The sequence below is a fragment of the Oryctolagus cuniculus genome, chromosome 12 (assembly GCF_964237555.1).
Source record: "Oryctolagus cuniculus chromosome 12, mOryCun1.1, whole genome shotgun sequence".
Classification (NCBI taxonomy): Eukaryota; Metazoa; Chordata; class Mammalia; order Lagomorpha; family Leporidae; genus Oryctolagus; species Oryctolagus cuniculus.
Genome location: NC_091443.1, coordinates 87504996 through 87520205, shown reverse-complemented (window position 1 = coordinate 87520205; position 15210 = coordinate 87504996). Strand labels below are relative to the sequence as shown.

Genomic DNA, 15210 nt, shown 5'->3' with positions numbered 1-15210 from the left:
GATTTTGTACCGGTTGCTCCTCTTCCAGTCCAGCTCTCTGCTGTGGTCCAGGAGTACAGTGGAGGATGGCCCAAGTCCTTGGGCCCTGCACCCGCATGGGAGACCAGGAGAAGAACCTGGCTCCTGGCTTCGGATCAGCGCAGTATGCCGGCCGCAGTGGCCATTGGGGGGTGAACCAACGGAAAAGGAAGACCTTTCCGTCTCTCTCTCTCACTAACTCTGCCTGTCATATATATATATATGGCCACCACTGTGGTGCACCGGGTTAATGCCCTGGCCTGAAGCACCGGCATCCCATATAGCTGCCGGTTCTAGTCCTGGCTGCTCCACTTCTGATCTAGCTCTCTGCTATGGCCTGGGAAAGCAGTAGAAGATGGCCCAAGTCCTTGGGCCCCTGCACCCCTGTGGGAGATCCAGAAGAAGCTCCTGGCTCCTGGCTTTGGATCGGCACAGCCCGGCCGTTGCAACCATCTGGGGAATGAACCATCGGACGGAAGACCTCTTTCTCTCTCTCTCTCTCTGCCTCTCTCTCTGTGTAACTCTGACTTTCAGATAAATAAATAAATCTTTTTTTAAAAAATAAAAAATCTAGGGCTGGTGCTGTGGCACAACTGGTTAAAGCTCTGGACTGAAGTACCAGCATTGCACATGGGCATTGGTTCTAGTCCTGGCTGCTCCTCTTCCAACCCAGCTCCCTGCTATGGCCTGGGAAAGCAGTAGAAGATGGCCCAAGTGCTTGGGCCCCTGCACCCACGTGGGAGACTCAGAAGAAGCTCCATGCTCCTGGCTTTGGATCAGTGTAGCTCCGGCCGTTGTGGCCATCTGGGGAGTGAAGCAGTAGATGGAAGACCTCTCTGTCTCTACCTCTCTCTGTAATTCTTTCAAATAAATAAAATAAATCCTTAAAAGAAATTATAAATTGCAGCTGACCTAGCAAAGCAGTATTTCATGAGGGGCCAGTGTTGTGGTACAGTGAGTTAAGTACCTGCCTGCAGTACCAGCATCCCATATGGGTGCTGGTTCTAGTCCCGCTGCTCCATTTCCAATCCAGCTCCCTACTGATGCACCTGGGAAAGCAGTGGAAGATGACCCAAATGCTTGGGCCCCTGCACCCACAAGGAAGACCTGGATGGAGTTCTAGGCTCCCAGTTTCGGTCTGGCCTAGGTCTGACTATTGTGGCCATCTGGGGAGTAAACCAGCAGATAGAAGATGTCTCTCTCTCTCTCCCTGTCTCTGTCTTTCAAATACATAAATAAAACTTTTTTTTAAAAGAAAGAATATATCATGAGAATAGAGATGAAGAATACGGATAAATTCTATATATCACATCCAATTTAGGGATTAAGGGTCACTGGATAATACAAAAACAGGGAAGGTAGGTTTTAAAATCAAGCAAGTGTTGGGGCTGGTGCTATGGTGTAGCATGTAAAGCCGCCACCTGCAGTGCTGGCATCCGGTTCAAGTCCTGGCTGCTCTACTTTGGATCCAGCTATCTGCTATGGCCTGGGAAAGCAGTAGAAGATGGCCCAAGTCCTTGGGCTCCTGCACTCACGTGGGAGACCCGGAAGAAGCTCCTGGCTTCGGATCAGCACAGCTCCAGCTGTTGCGGCCAATTGGGTAGTGAACCAGTGGATAGAAGACCTCTCTCTCTCTCTCTCTGACTCTCCTTCTCTCTCTGTGTAACTCTTTCAAGTAAAATAAATAAATTTTTTAAAAATCAAGCAAGCATCTAAACTTGGTAAAAGTCTCCTTAGGCTCCTGCCAAAATGCTCCTATCACCTGGCTTCCAGGTGAGGAGTGGGAAAGGTTAGCCTGTTCATCTTTCATGCTTTGTAAGTTTCATAGCCATTTAATATAATAGGTAACTAACTACCAAACAGCCATTCTCTTTTCCTCTGCAGAGAGCAACTGCTCACTGGTCATTTAGAAAACATTTTTTTTTTGCCACTTTTATACAAAAAAATAAAGTTTGGTAGTTTTTGGCAACCACTATTGATTCAGAGCCAAATGGGAATTTTCAACATCTCTGCAAGTCTCCACTTAGTTCTTAATGATCTTAGCAATAAAATAATCAATAACTCCTAAAGTATGTCACTCTTCACAACAAATCCCCAGATGACCAATGAATCTTATACCTGTCTCCAGAGGACTAATAGCTAAGGCAAACAGTTAAGAAGGAACTCATTGATAAAGAAAATATATTTGCAATAGATTTTCTTGGTTTGAACTTTAGAGAACTAGATAGGACATGAAATCAGGCTCTGAAATCTAGTTAGCTGAAAACTGACTCCAAGAAAATTGAGGTGATAATACTCAGAAACAGAGAAGGAAATGGGTCTGATAAAAAAAAATTAAAAAGCCACAAGCATAAGAGATCCCAAAAAGCCCATCCTGAAAGTTATTGTATTCTCTGATACATAGTTCTCATTTACTCTTCCTTCAAAGCAAGTCAAGGTTTTCACAGAATAACTAGCACATAAGGTCCCACTGTACCAAAAGAAAAGTTTTCTCACAGCAGGGTACCATACTGATCCTGATACTTTGACCAGATGACTGCTGTACAAATTTGACTGAAGTTGAATAAAGTTCATGCAGGAAGCCCAAAGTGAAATAGCTGAACTCACCTGTACCCCTGAACTTTTACTCAATTCAAGTTGCGAGCCCTGTATCAAAGACAGGGGCTTCCAGCTCAATGCTACACAGACAATCCATATACATACCAAGTGAAAATAAGGGAGAAGACATAAACAAGCGCATGGGTCTTCCAGCCATTTGTGGAAGACAGTCTGACTGACACTACACAGCACTGGTCTTGTCCCATCCTACAGCTAATATTCCCCATTTCTCTTCAGAGTCAATATAACAGAAAACAAAATGTTCCCTAAATTAAAATACATACATACACCCTCTCACACAGTAACTCTTTTTTTTTTTTTTTTTTTTTTTTTTTTGGACAGGCAGAGTGGACAGTGAGAGAGAAGAGACAGAGAGAGAGGTCTTGCTTTGCCGTTGGTTCACCCTCCAATGGCCACCGTGCTGCGGCTGGCGCATCGCGCTGATCTGAAGCCAGGAGCCAGGTGCTTCTCCCGGTCTCCCATGCGGGTGCAGGGCCCAAGCACTTGGGCCATCCTCCACTGCACTCCCGGGCCATAGCAGAGAGCTGGCCTGGAAAAGGGGCAACCGGGACAGAATCCGGGGCCCCGACTGGGACTAGAACCTGGTGTGCCAGCGCAGCAAGGTGGAGGATTAGCCTATTGAGCCGTGGTGCCGGCCCACAGTAACTCTTTAAACCATTTTTAAATGGGTACTTAATACTCAGATTACAAACAATTCTTAAGACAATGTTATAACCAAGAAATTCTAGTAAATGTCCTCTCCTTCATGAGAATTCTGAAAATACATTGTCTCTCTCACTAAAGTGAGCAATAAGTTGAAAGAATTGCCTAGGGTCAGGCTACTTGTTAGTGACACACAATTTCCCTCTTTTTTGGGTCTCAAATAATTGCCCTCATGATCCCTCAGGAACATTCTGAGATCTGTGAACTGGCAGATTTTCACAGCAAAGAAGACAAAGTTGTAATATATTTTAAAAGAGAATTCAGGGATTTTGCATTTTCAAGGCCAATGTCTGGTTTGAATATGACTATGACTTTTTTCATTTTCTAATTTCCTACCTATCATACTCATAGACAACTCATTGGTGATAAAAGCCAATGATTTCCACACATGAATTGATATTTGCAATCTTCCCGAAGATCTATGTTGCTTGGATATTCTTATAGAAGAAACAAGTAATATTCTCTTCCCTACTGGAAAACTGCAATTCTATTGCTGATGTCAATTACTGGATATAGGCACCCAGCTGAACTGCTTCAGCATAATTCCTTGAAGATAGGGTATGGGATGTTACAAAAGCTGTAAGATCAAACAGACTGAAGGGTCAGTAAGCTGGCAGGAGAGGAACAGACTCAGTTAGAAGAAATAGAATAATCAATGACCTCAGAGATTTCAGACAAATCAGATTTTCTATTGAAGGCAGGGATATAAATAGCGCAAATACAACACAGACACTTAGAAGCAAAAGCCACCAACTCAACTTTTTGTTTGAAAACTTGTTAGGTCTAGAGGAGTGTTCACAACCACAGCTGCTAATGGTTATGGATTTGGCAATCAAAATGTCTTTGTTGAAAAAAAAAAGTTTTAACTGCCTTACTATTGAGGTTACAAACCACAGCCTTGATGCATTGCTGCAGTCAACACCCTCCCTGCTGTTTTTGAGAGCTTACATCTGCTGCTGGCAGATAAAATGCTGGCAAATGGCACGGGCTCCTTCCAGGGGAACCCAGGAGAAGCTTTAACGAGATAGCTCTCATCTACCTTCCTCTTCTGAGCTGAGCCCACAGCCTTTTCTGTATTACTCCTACTCTGCTGTGGTTCATCTCCTGCCATTACTCAAGAGGGCTGAGGGTCCAGGGGGATTTTTTTTTCTGGCACAGATTAGCCATACTGGCCACACTAGTCTTTAAAAGACAAGACGACAACAAGCACATATTTTTTAAAAAGCTACTTACAGTGTAGTACACTTGATTTTAAAACAACTGGGGTGGATGCTTGGCACAGTGGTTAAGACTTTGTTTGGGATGCCTGCATCCCATATCTGAATGTCTGGATTTCAGTTCTGGCTCTGCTCCCAATTCCAGCTTCCTGCTAATGCACAACCCTGGGAGGCAGCAGGTGATGGCTCAAGTACTAGGATCCCTGCCAGCCACATGGGAGACCCAGATTTAGTTTCAGCTTCTGGCTTTGGCCTGGCCCAACCCCAGCCATTCTGAGTATTTGGGGGAATAAATCAGTGGATGGGAGACCTTTCTGTGTCTTTCTCTGACTTTCAATAAAAAAAAAAAAAAGACCTTTTGACTTTTTTTTTTTTTTTTTTTTTTGGACAGGTAGATTTATAGACAGAGAGAAAGAGAGAAAGATCTTCCTTCCACTGGTTCACTTCCCAAATGGCCGCAATGGCTGGCGCTGTGCCGACCTGAAGCCACGAGCCAGGTGTTTCTTCCTGGTCTCCCATGCGGGTGCAGGGGCCCAAGCACTTGGGCCATCCTCCACTGCCTTCCCGGGCCACAGCAGAGAGCTGGACTGGAAGAGGAGCAACCGGGACTAGAACTCGGTGCCCACATGGGATGCCGGCACTGTAGGCAGAGGATTAACCAAGTGAGCCATGCTGCCAGCACCCCCCTGTCGCTCCCCCTCTTCGTGGAGGAACGACACTAAACCCTGCCTAGGCTTCATATCCGAGTCACGGCACCATTATGTCGCTCCCCCTCTTCATGGAGGAACGACATAGGACCCTGTGCTGTTCTTTCGTCTGCTCGGCCCTTCCCGGGTTTGCTGCTGGTTCTTCCCGGGTTGGCTACTGTCCCTTCCACCTCCGTGGAAGGGCAGTTCCCTCTGGCCACATTCCCCACTTCCGCAGGGGAGCGGCACACCGCCGGCCGGCTCTCTCGGGGGCTGCACAGGTGTTCCTTCAGATGTTCCAGGTGCATGCCGTCTCTCTCCTCCTTTATAGTCCTCCTCCGCCAATCCCAACTCGGCTGCCCACATGCCGAGTACGCTGCTCTCCTCCAATCAGGAGCAGGTCCTGCAGCTTGTCAAGTTGGTGAGAGGCAGCTGGGTAGAAGCTGTTGCCTCCTCTCCCAGCGCCATATTGTGGGAGAGCAGATGCATAGAATAAGTCTTAATTCCAGTAACTCAGTCCAGTCCGGGTTGCTCCCCACCCCCCCCCCTTTTTTTTTTTCATTTTTTAAAGAGAATTAAATGATCACATAAAGGCTCAAATATTGAGGATGCAGTGTCTTTTATCAAAGAAAGGTCAAGAGTGAGTGTTTGGCCTAGTGGTTAAGATATTGCAAAGGAGGCCAGAATTGCATTGTAGTGGGTTAAGCCTCATAAAGTGCCAATTCAAGTCCTAGCTGTATTACTTCCAGTCCAGGGTCACACTAATGTACCTGGGAAAACAGCAGCAGGTGGTCCAAGTACTTGGACCCTTCTCAATCATGTGGGAGACTAGGTGGAGTTCCTGGCTCCTGGTTTTAGCCTGGCCCAGATCTGGCTGTTACAGCCATTTGGGGAGTGAACCAGCAGAAACAAGGTCTCTCCCTTCTCCCTCCCACCCCCTGGCCTTTCAAATAAGTAAATCTTAAAAAAAAAAAAAAAAAAAAAAGGGTGTGTGTGTGTGAGCAGTTAACACTGTAGCGCAGCAAGTTAGGCCACTGCTGGCAATGTAGGCATCCCATATGAGCACCAGTTCAAGTCCCAGCTGCTCTGCTGCTGATCCAGCTCCCTGCTAATGCACCTGAGAAAGCAGTGGAATATGGCCCAACTACTTGGGCCCTTACCACTGATGTGGGAGACCCCGATGGAGTTCCAGGCTTCTGGTTTTGGCCTGGCCCAGCACTGGCTGTTGAGGCCATTTGGAAAGTAAACCAGAAATGGAAGCTCTCTCTGTCTCTTCCCCTTTCTCTGTAACTCTGCTTTTCAAATAAATAAATAAATCTTAAAAAAGAAAGAAAAAAAAAGATACCACATGCAAAGCACACATCTCATATCAGGGAATCTGTGCTCAAGTCCTGACTCTACTCTTGATCCCAGCTTTCTGCTAATGTGCACCCTGGAAAGCAGCAGGTGACAGTTAAAGCAGTTGGGTTTCTGCCACCCATACTGAAAACTCAAATTCCAGCCTATCCAGCCCCTGCTGCTGAAGGCAGTGGATGGGAGATCTCTTTCTGTTTTTCAAATAAATGTAATTAATTAATTAATGTTAAAAGAAAAGCCAAGGCTGTCAGGTCAAAAGTAAACTACTGAGTTTCTATGGGTAAAGAAAAAGAAATAGAGGGGCCAGTGCTGTGGCGTAGAGGGTTAAAGGCCTGGCCTAAAGCACCGTCATCCCATCTGGGCGCTGGTTCTAGTCCTGGCTGCTCCTCTTCCCATCCAGCTCTCTGCTATGGCCTGGAATAGCAGAAGATGGCCCAAGTCCTTCGGCCCCTGCACCCCCATGGGAGACCTGGAGGAAGCTCCCAGCTCCTGGCTCTGGATCGGCACAGCTCCGGCTGTTATGGCCATCTGGGGAGTGAACCAGCGAATGGAAGACTTTCTCTGTCTCTACCTCTCTCTGTAACTCTTTCAAATAAATAAAATAAATCTTAAAAAAAAAAAGAAAAGAAAAAGGAATAGAATAAAGTAAAACATGACCCAAGTCACAAAGGATGTTAGGTTCAATTGAAATAAAAAGTCTGGATCCAGGGTCAGCATTGTGGCATAGCAGGTAAAGCCGCAGTATCTGTCGCCGGCATCCCATATGGGTGCCAGTTAGAGATCTGGCTGTTCCACTCCCTATCCAGCTCCCTGTTAATGGCCTGGGAAAGCACTGGAGGATGGCCCAAGTGCTTAGGTCCCTGCTACCCACATGTGAGACCTGAAAGAAGCTCCTGGCTTCTATCTGGCCCAACCCCAGCTGGTATAGCCATCTAGAGAGTGAACCAGCAGATGGAAGATCTGTCTTTGCCTCTCTCTCTCTCTGTAACTCTGCCTTCAAATAATTACTTAAAGAAAAAAAAAAAAAAAGCCGGCGCCGCGGCTCACTAGGCTAATCCTCCGCCTTGCGGCGCGGCGCTGGCACGCCGGGTTCTAGTCCCGGTCGGGGCACCGGATTCTGTCCCGGTTGCCCCTCTTCCAGGCCAGCTCTCTGCTGTGGCGCGGGAGTGCAGTGGAGGATGGCCCAAGTGCTTGGGCCCTGCACCCGCATGGGAGACCAGGAGAAGCACCTGGCTCCTGGCTTCGGATCAGCGCGGTGCGCCAGCCGCGGTGGCCATGGGAGGGTGAACCAACGGCAAAGGAAGACCTTTCTCTCTGTCTCTCTCTCTCACTGTCCACTCTGCCTGTCAAAAAAATAAAAAAATAAAATAAATAAAAAAAAAAAAGAGAAAAGAAAAAAAAAAAAAGACTGGAACCACACAAGTTTTCAAAGAAAACGTGAATCAGCCAGGCAGTAAAGAAATATGTGTAAAAATGCTGAAGGAAGACACAGGTTAGGAAATTGGACAGTTTCTCTCTCAGTGAGTTGACCTAGGAAGATAAAGGAAAATAAGCATATCTCAGCTAATACTTTCTAAACAAACTATGATACCAGTTTTGCAGTATGTTAACTGGCAATATGTGTGTGTGGGAGAGGGGACTTGTGTTCAAAGTTTTGGGAGCACTACATGTTATATCCACCTCTCAGAGAGTTAGAATGAACACTAGCATATTAACGATTCTGAGAAGTTCTGTAGTAAGCAAACGAATTTGTTTAATCCAAAGACAATTCCCAAAAGTAAGTTTCAGGGAACACTTGTGCCATTAAAATAGTTTGGGAAATACTCATTTAGGGCTATTGTACATAAGCATGTGTCTTCAGAAACAGAATGAGGCTGGTATAACGGACTAGATGACCACATTTCTGACATGACAGAACTCTAGTTCAAACAGAGACAGGAAGATTACAAAGAGTGGTCTAGGCAGACAAATACCGAAACTACAACCTTTAATAGTAATACTATCCCAACCCAAAAAATAATACCAAATTGGGCTATTTTCGAGTCTGAGTATATTCATGTGTGGCCCTCAAACACAGGAAAAAAATAATGAAAAAAAGCCACAGAAATCTTGACCAGGGGTCCGGCACTGTGGTACAAGGTGTTAAGTTGCTACATGTAACGCCAGGGAGAGAGAGAAAAAAAAAAGACCTTCCAGTGATTCCTTCCTCAAATGTCTGCAACAGACAGGGCTGGGTCAGGTTGAAGCCAGGAGCTGGAACACTATCCAGTCTCTCATATGGGTGGCAAGAACATAAGCACTTGGGCCATCATCTGCTGCCTTCCCAGAATGTATATTAGCAGGAAGCTGGATTGGAAGCAGGGGAGCCAGGACTCAAACTGGCATGGGATGTAGATATCCAAAGCAGCAGTCTAATCTGCTGCATCACGATGCCCATATCCCATTTTGATATATTTAAATGTCATACTTTAGGGAAGTTCATAAGGAGAGTTGCCAGGACCTCCAGCCGGGAACATATGGGAGGAGTCTGGCACTTGCACACGCTGTCTCAGCAACCTCAGCACATGAGACAGTATAGAAGCTCAAGGAGGAGTACCACGCTGACCTGAAAGAGAAGTATCCTCAGGGAACCACAGCAGATTTTGTTTTGTTAATTGGATTTCTACTTCCTGTAGCCTTAACAGTACTCCCTAGACAAGGTTTGCTTTCCTGCCTTTCTCTACACAAATTTGTGACAGGAAGATTGGCTGTCTAGAGACCAAAGTCATTTTATTTTGTTTCAGGTGATGGTTTGATTGATTGATAGATGTAAAAGTAAAGCAAGGCCCCTTGCCAAAACAACCACACACGCTGCCCAATGCTCCCACATTCTCTTTTAGAATGCAAACATTCCAGGAAGAAATCCATGCATTATGTTATATTATATGAATGACTGTGAGTCTATAAACAAAGCCTACGCCAATATAAAGTATTTTTATAATCATTACTTACTTATAGATTGAAGTGATGGAAAGAGAGGGAGAAAGGGAGACAAGCAGGGAGAGAGGGAGAGAGGGAGAGAGGGAGAGAGAGAGAGAGAGAGAGAGACAAAGACATTGGGGGGAAATGGGCAAAGAGCCCACAGAGGGATAGTATAGGCACAAATGTATAGGGGATAAAGGACCTCTATGTGTGTGTGGTTTTACCTAGATTTGGATCAGATACTAAGGGCAAAAAAAAAAAAAAAAGGGTAAAAGTCAAAATTCATACCAAAATGCATGCATTGCACTCACATACATGCAGCAATCAAGGAAGGCTGAGGTGGCAATTCAAAAGAAAAGGAAAGACACAAATCTAGAGAGGTAACAACTGTTAGCTAAAAGCTTTGAGAAAAGGATAGAGTGGGTGAAATGGCTAGGAATAATAAAGGAAAAAAGGGTATTGGGGTGGATATTTGGCATAGCAGTTAAGACACCACTTGGGATACCTGCAACCCCATATTGGAGTGCCTGGTTTGGAGTCTTGGCTCCGCTTCCAGCTTTCTGCTGCTGCACACCCTGGGAGACAGTGGTGCTGGCTCAAATACTTTGGTCCCTGCCACCAGCTTGGGAGATCTGAATTGAGTTTTGGGCTCCTGTCTTTGAACTTGCCCAGCCCCGGCTGTTGCTAGCATTTTGGGAGTGAACCAGCAGATGGGAGAGCTCGCTCTTGCTCTCTTTCTCTCTTTCTCTCCCCCCCCCTTCAAATAAGTAAATAAATAAATGTTTAAAAAGTAGATATCAGTAACAGTAATGAAAGACAAAGAAGCATGGAAAACAACGAATTTACTGGTAAAAAGCTGATGCACATTTTCTGAGCTTAGTGGCACAAATGTTATTGGCTAAAGTGACCTCAAAGAACAGAAAACAAAGACTACACCTCAGGAGTATTCCAATAAAGCCAAAGTCCTCTGGCTCCCTCTACTGTCCAACAATGTACTTTAGTTATGTCAATTCAATTTTTTTAGTGACCAAAATAAACAAAAATAGATATATAAACACATACATATGGATATTCACACACACACATACCCTAAATCCAGCACAGTCCAGGCAATCAGAGTTCAAACATACTTACCTTTAATGAGTTCAATGGCCTGGACCAAATATTCCAGAGTAAGTACTAACATAACCTATCCTCCCCATCACCAAATCAAAATAATTCAAGAGATTACTGAGGATTTATTCATCAAAAGAAGCAAAGTTTGAGTAAGGAATGAAGTTCCTCTTCTACTTTGATTATGGCCTGGTCTAAATAAGGTCGGAATTTGTGAATGCAAGAGACTTCCATAGCCTTGGCAGCTCATGACAAGAGTCCAGGATGATTACTGACGTCATAAATAAAAGTGTCAATTGTTAGATCAACAACAGGAGTCACTGTGTACTTGCTCCCCATGTAGGATCTCTGTCCTTAACGTGTTTTACTGTGCAAATTAATGGTAAAACTAGTCTTCAAACAGTACTCTATACTTTGTGTGTCTGTGTGGGTGCAATCTGTTGAAATCTTTACTTAGGATATACTAAGTTGATCTTCTGTATATAAAGATAATTAAAAATGAATCTTAATGAAGAATGGGATGGGAGAGGGAATAGGAGATGGGGTGGTTTGTGGGTGGTAGGGTGGTTATGGGGGGAAAAACCACTATAATCCAAAAGTTGTACTTTCGAAATTTATATTTATTAAATAAAAGTTTTCTTAAAAAAAAAAAAAAAAAAGGAATGAAGTTCCTATTCCTGTTAGCTTGATTGTGGCAAGAGCTTTTTATGCTGAAATACGTACATACTACTTCCTAACACATCAAAAGCCAAGGCATCACTAAGTTTTTTCTGATTCTGACCCAATCATTTTTCCCTGCAATATTTCCTTCTTAAAAGACTCTCCTTCCCATATATGTAAATTCAGCTGCAAGCACTGCATTATCCTCAGGATCTTCTGCATTAAACGCTTTATGAATCAGTTATAGCGGGAAACCAGGCACCGGTCCAAGAGAAGCACAAGTATTCTTTACTCACCTGTTCCTTAAATTCTTTCTGGGATAAGCAGTCAATTAGGTCCACACAGCCCAGAAGACATCCTGATGGATAGTCATTGGGAAATTCCACATCTGAATCAAGAATAACAAAAAGATTGGATAAATTTCCTTCTTTGTTACCGTTAAAACTCGGAAATATGTTTTCAATTCTGAACAAATAACTTTTTCCATTATCTATTTGTAGACCTAAGGAAAACAATGAGGTTTTTATTTGGCACAACTATTTGTATTTTACCAAAAAAATCTAATGAGTAGCTGACTTAGTCCACTATCCACATGTCTAGCTGGGGAATTTTTACTTAAGGAAACTATTCCCTCATACCATCAAAATTCAAGGACCTCACAAATTCATTCCAAACAAATCAGTTCTATTATACTCTACTGAATCAGACTGGAATTTGGTGTTGATGGATATTGGAAACAAAGAAAGGCAGCTACAGGTAACAAGAGACAAACCATAAAAATGTGGTAAAAGCCATAAGAATGAATGTCAGAAGACAAATTTAAAACAAATCTAAGGAGAAATGTGTTTTTTAGGAAGCTTAGTTTAGATTTCTAATATTTAGTTTCCTTTTTCTTTTAATTTGCTTGGTTTCTTAAAAACTTTAAAGGTGTTTCTGCAATTATGTTTTCATTCTACCTTCAAATCAACTTTATGAGCTGGGTAAAATGAAGGAAAACAGGATTCCCAAGGGTCAGATCTTTTTAGGATCCAAATTTCGTGTGCTTGGGGTGACTCTCAAAATACTTTGCTTAAGTCAATCAACTTTGATCTGCCTAAATCCCACAGCAGGTGGCTATTTGGGTCACTCCTAATAAAAAATTCTTGTAACTACCATTGTGGTATATCAGGTTAAGTGGTTGTCTGCAGTGCTGGCATCCAGTTTGGGTGCTGGTTCGAGTCCCAGCTGTTCCACTTCCCATCCAGCTCTCTGCTAGTGCACCTGGGAAAGCAGTGGAGGATGGCTCAAGTGCTTAGGCCCCTGCACCCATGTGAGAGACCCAGATGAAGCTCCTGGCTTCAGGCTGGCCCAGCTCCAGCCACTGTGGCCATTTGGGGAGTGCATCAGCGGATGGAAGATCTCTTTTTCTCTGTCCTTCCCTCTCTCTGTGTGTAAATAAAATAAATCTTAGCTTTCCAATCTAAATACCCCACAGTTTACAGCAGTCATTTTACCTTTATGGTATAAAAGATGGAGAAAATTTTCTCAGGTAGTAGTCACACTAATTGGTTGATTTCTGCTGTTGGAAGCTGATACTTCTATTTGCACTATTTGGAGAACTAATGGTCTGAACAATTATCTGTGATTTGACACTAAACAAATAAATATAAGGTTTATAAATTCCTCTCAGGGGATCATGTTGTGGGATAGCAGGTAAGGTGAACACTTGCAATGCTGGTATGACATATGGGTGCTGGTTTGTGTCCTGGCTGCTCCACTTCCAATCCAGCTTCCTGCTAATGCACCTGGGAAAGCAGCGGAAGATGACCTCTGTGTTTGGGTCCCTTCTATCCATGTAGGAGACTCTGATGAAGCTCCTAGCTCCAGCCTCCGTGCTGGCCATTGCAACCATCTTGGGGGGTTGAACCCACAGATGAAGGACCTCTCTCTTTCTCTCTCCTTCCTCTCTCTCTGTAACTCTGACTTTCAAAATAAATAAAGGAAGTCTTTAAAGAAAAAAAAATTCCTCTCAAAAAGAAAAAGCCATAGGAAGAAGAAAGTAAAACATGGTTGTCAATGGCTTCTCTCCACAAAGTGAGATAGAAAGGAGAACACATGGCTGTTACCTTTTCCACGAAGAAGACGGTACGTAGCCTGGAGTTCTGAGACTTCTTGAGGGGAGGGTTTTTTGCCTGTGGCTGCTATCCAAAGTCGTCCTCTATGGGGGGTGTACCAAGATCTTCCCTCCACCCTTCAACAAACACAAATTTAGTGGGAAGGATTTAAATTCTAGTTTCCTGGGAGACTCCATAATACACAATAAATGTATGATTCCTCACCAAGAGGGATATCTTTTGAAAAAACACTTTCTCCCACAATCCCCTTCATTTGAGGAGGAACCTTGTCCACCAATTTCTCCTATTATTTCAAAAAAAGACAACTTACGTCTCTCATTTCTTGACAATTTTTTTACCTAATCCCTGTAACTCAGACTTGAGTTCCCCATAGCCTTGGGACTTCTACAAGCCAAATCTTTTATTTCCAAGGCATCCAAGTTGTTACAGATATGGACATCTTTGTCCTTGTTTGAGTTAAAGGCTAACCTTCTTTTGGAAGATTTGTTGATTTGTTCTCCAACCTGACAGAAAACTCTCACACATAATTTCCCAACAGTGGTACTTTTGTAATTATTATTTAATAAAATTTTTAAAGGTTTTTTTTTTTTTTTTGAAAGGCAAAGTTACAGAGAGGCAGAGGCAGACAGAGAGAACAGTCTTCCATCCATTAGTTCACTCCCCAAATGGCTGCAATGGCCACAGCTGAGCTGATCTGAAACCAGGAGCCAGGGACTTGGGCCATCTTCTACTGCTTTCTCAGGTCACAGCAGAGAGTCAAATCGGAAGTGGAGCAGCTGGGACTCAAACCGGCGTCCATATGGGATGCCGGTATTGCAGGTGGTGACTTTATCCGCTATACTACAGCTCCAGCCCCAGTCTCTAATAGAATTTAATTAAATAAAAATGTTTATCATCGCTCTTTAAATTACAATCACACCTATTTACATTTTCCAATTATTTATGTTATGTTCTTTGTGGATAATTAATCAACTTGCTGACTGGTGTGAAAGAATCTTGAAGTAGAATAACAACACATTCAAGAAAATTTAATTACTTTACCATTTTCCAAGAGTTAAAAAAAGATGCTTCTCTTTCACTTCCCAATAAATTAAATACATAATATATTATAATATAGCTCTTATCCTATTCGTATAATGGGAAATAGGGTTGCACATTCTTCATATCCTTAGTTTTCAACATAAGATGAATTAGAAGAGTGCCAGCAACACGGTAGGTGCTCAATATGGGGAATGAAGCAACACATGTCTTTCCTCTAGACCGAATAACTTGCAAAGCTACCGAGACAATGGTCCCACCAATGTGGTAGTGCCACCCACCTTATTGCTGTGGGATTAGTCATGTGGGATGGATGCTGCTCATCCTGTTCTTTTCAGTGAGAAAATGAGTAACAGGGATCCAAAATAGGAAGAGAGAAATGTAAACGTTCTGACTCCCTTAGCAGAAAGCAAGCTGTTTAGTTTTCTACTTTGGAAAAAGGAAGATGCCTAAATTACAGAGGAATGAATGAGAAGAACAGACATCCAACGGCTTGGTTGTTGTGGAGAAGCAGCAGATTCACATGTACTCCTTATTCTTTCAATATTTATTTAATTATTTGAAAGGCAGAGTAACAGAGGGTGATGAAAAGACAGAGATCTTCCATCTGCTGGTTCACTCCCAGAGCTCACAGGAGCCAGGGGTAGGCCAGGTTGAAGCCATATGCCTGGAACTCCAGCAGCATCTCCCACATGGGTGGCAGGAACCCAAGTACTTGAGCCATCA

At 43.5% G+C, this 15210-nt stretch overlaps 1 protein-coding gene across 8 annotated transcripts in view; it reads right to left on the bottom strand.

Annotated features, from left to right (window-relative positions):
* Window positions 1-15210, bottom strand: part of TRIP4 (thyroid hormone receptor interactor 4) — a 101351-nt gene that overhangs the window by 13688 nt on the left and 72453 nt on the right. For all 8 annotated transcript variants that reach the window (XM_017347962.3, XM_008268896.4, XM_002718101.5 and 5 more), the window contains 2 exons: window positions 13438-13562; window positions 11629-11720 (listed from right to left, as the gene is read on the bottom strand). In XM_017347962.3, the coding sequence (XP_017203451.2) occupies window positions 11629-11720; window positions 13438-13562 (217 nt within the window). The remainder of the gene's footprint in view (window positions 1-11628; window positions 11721-13437; window positions 13563-15210) is intronic.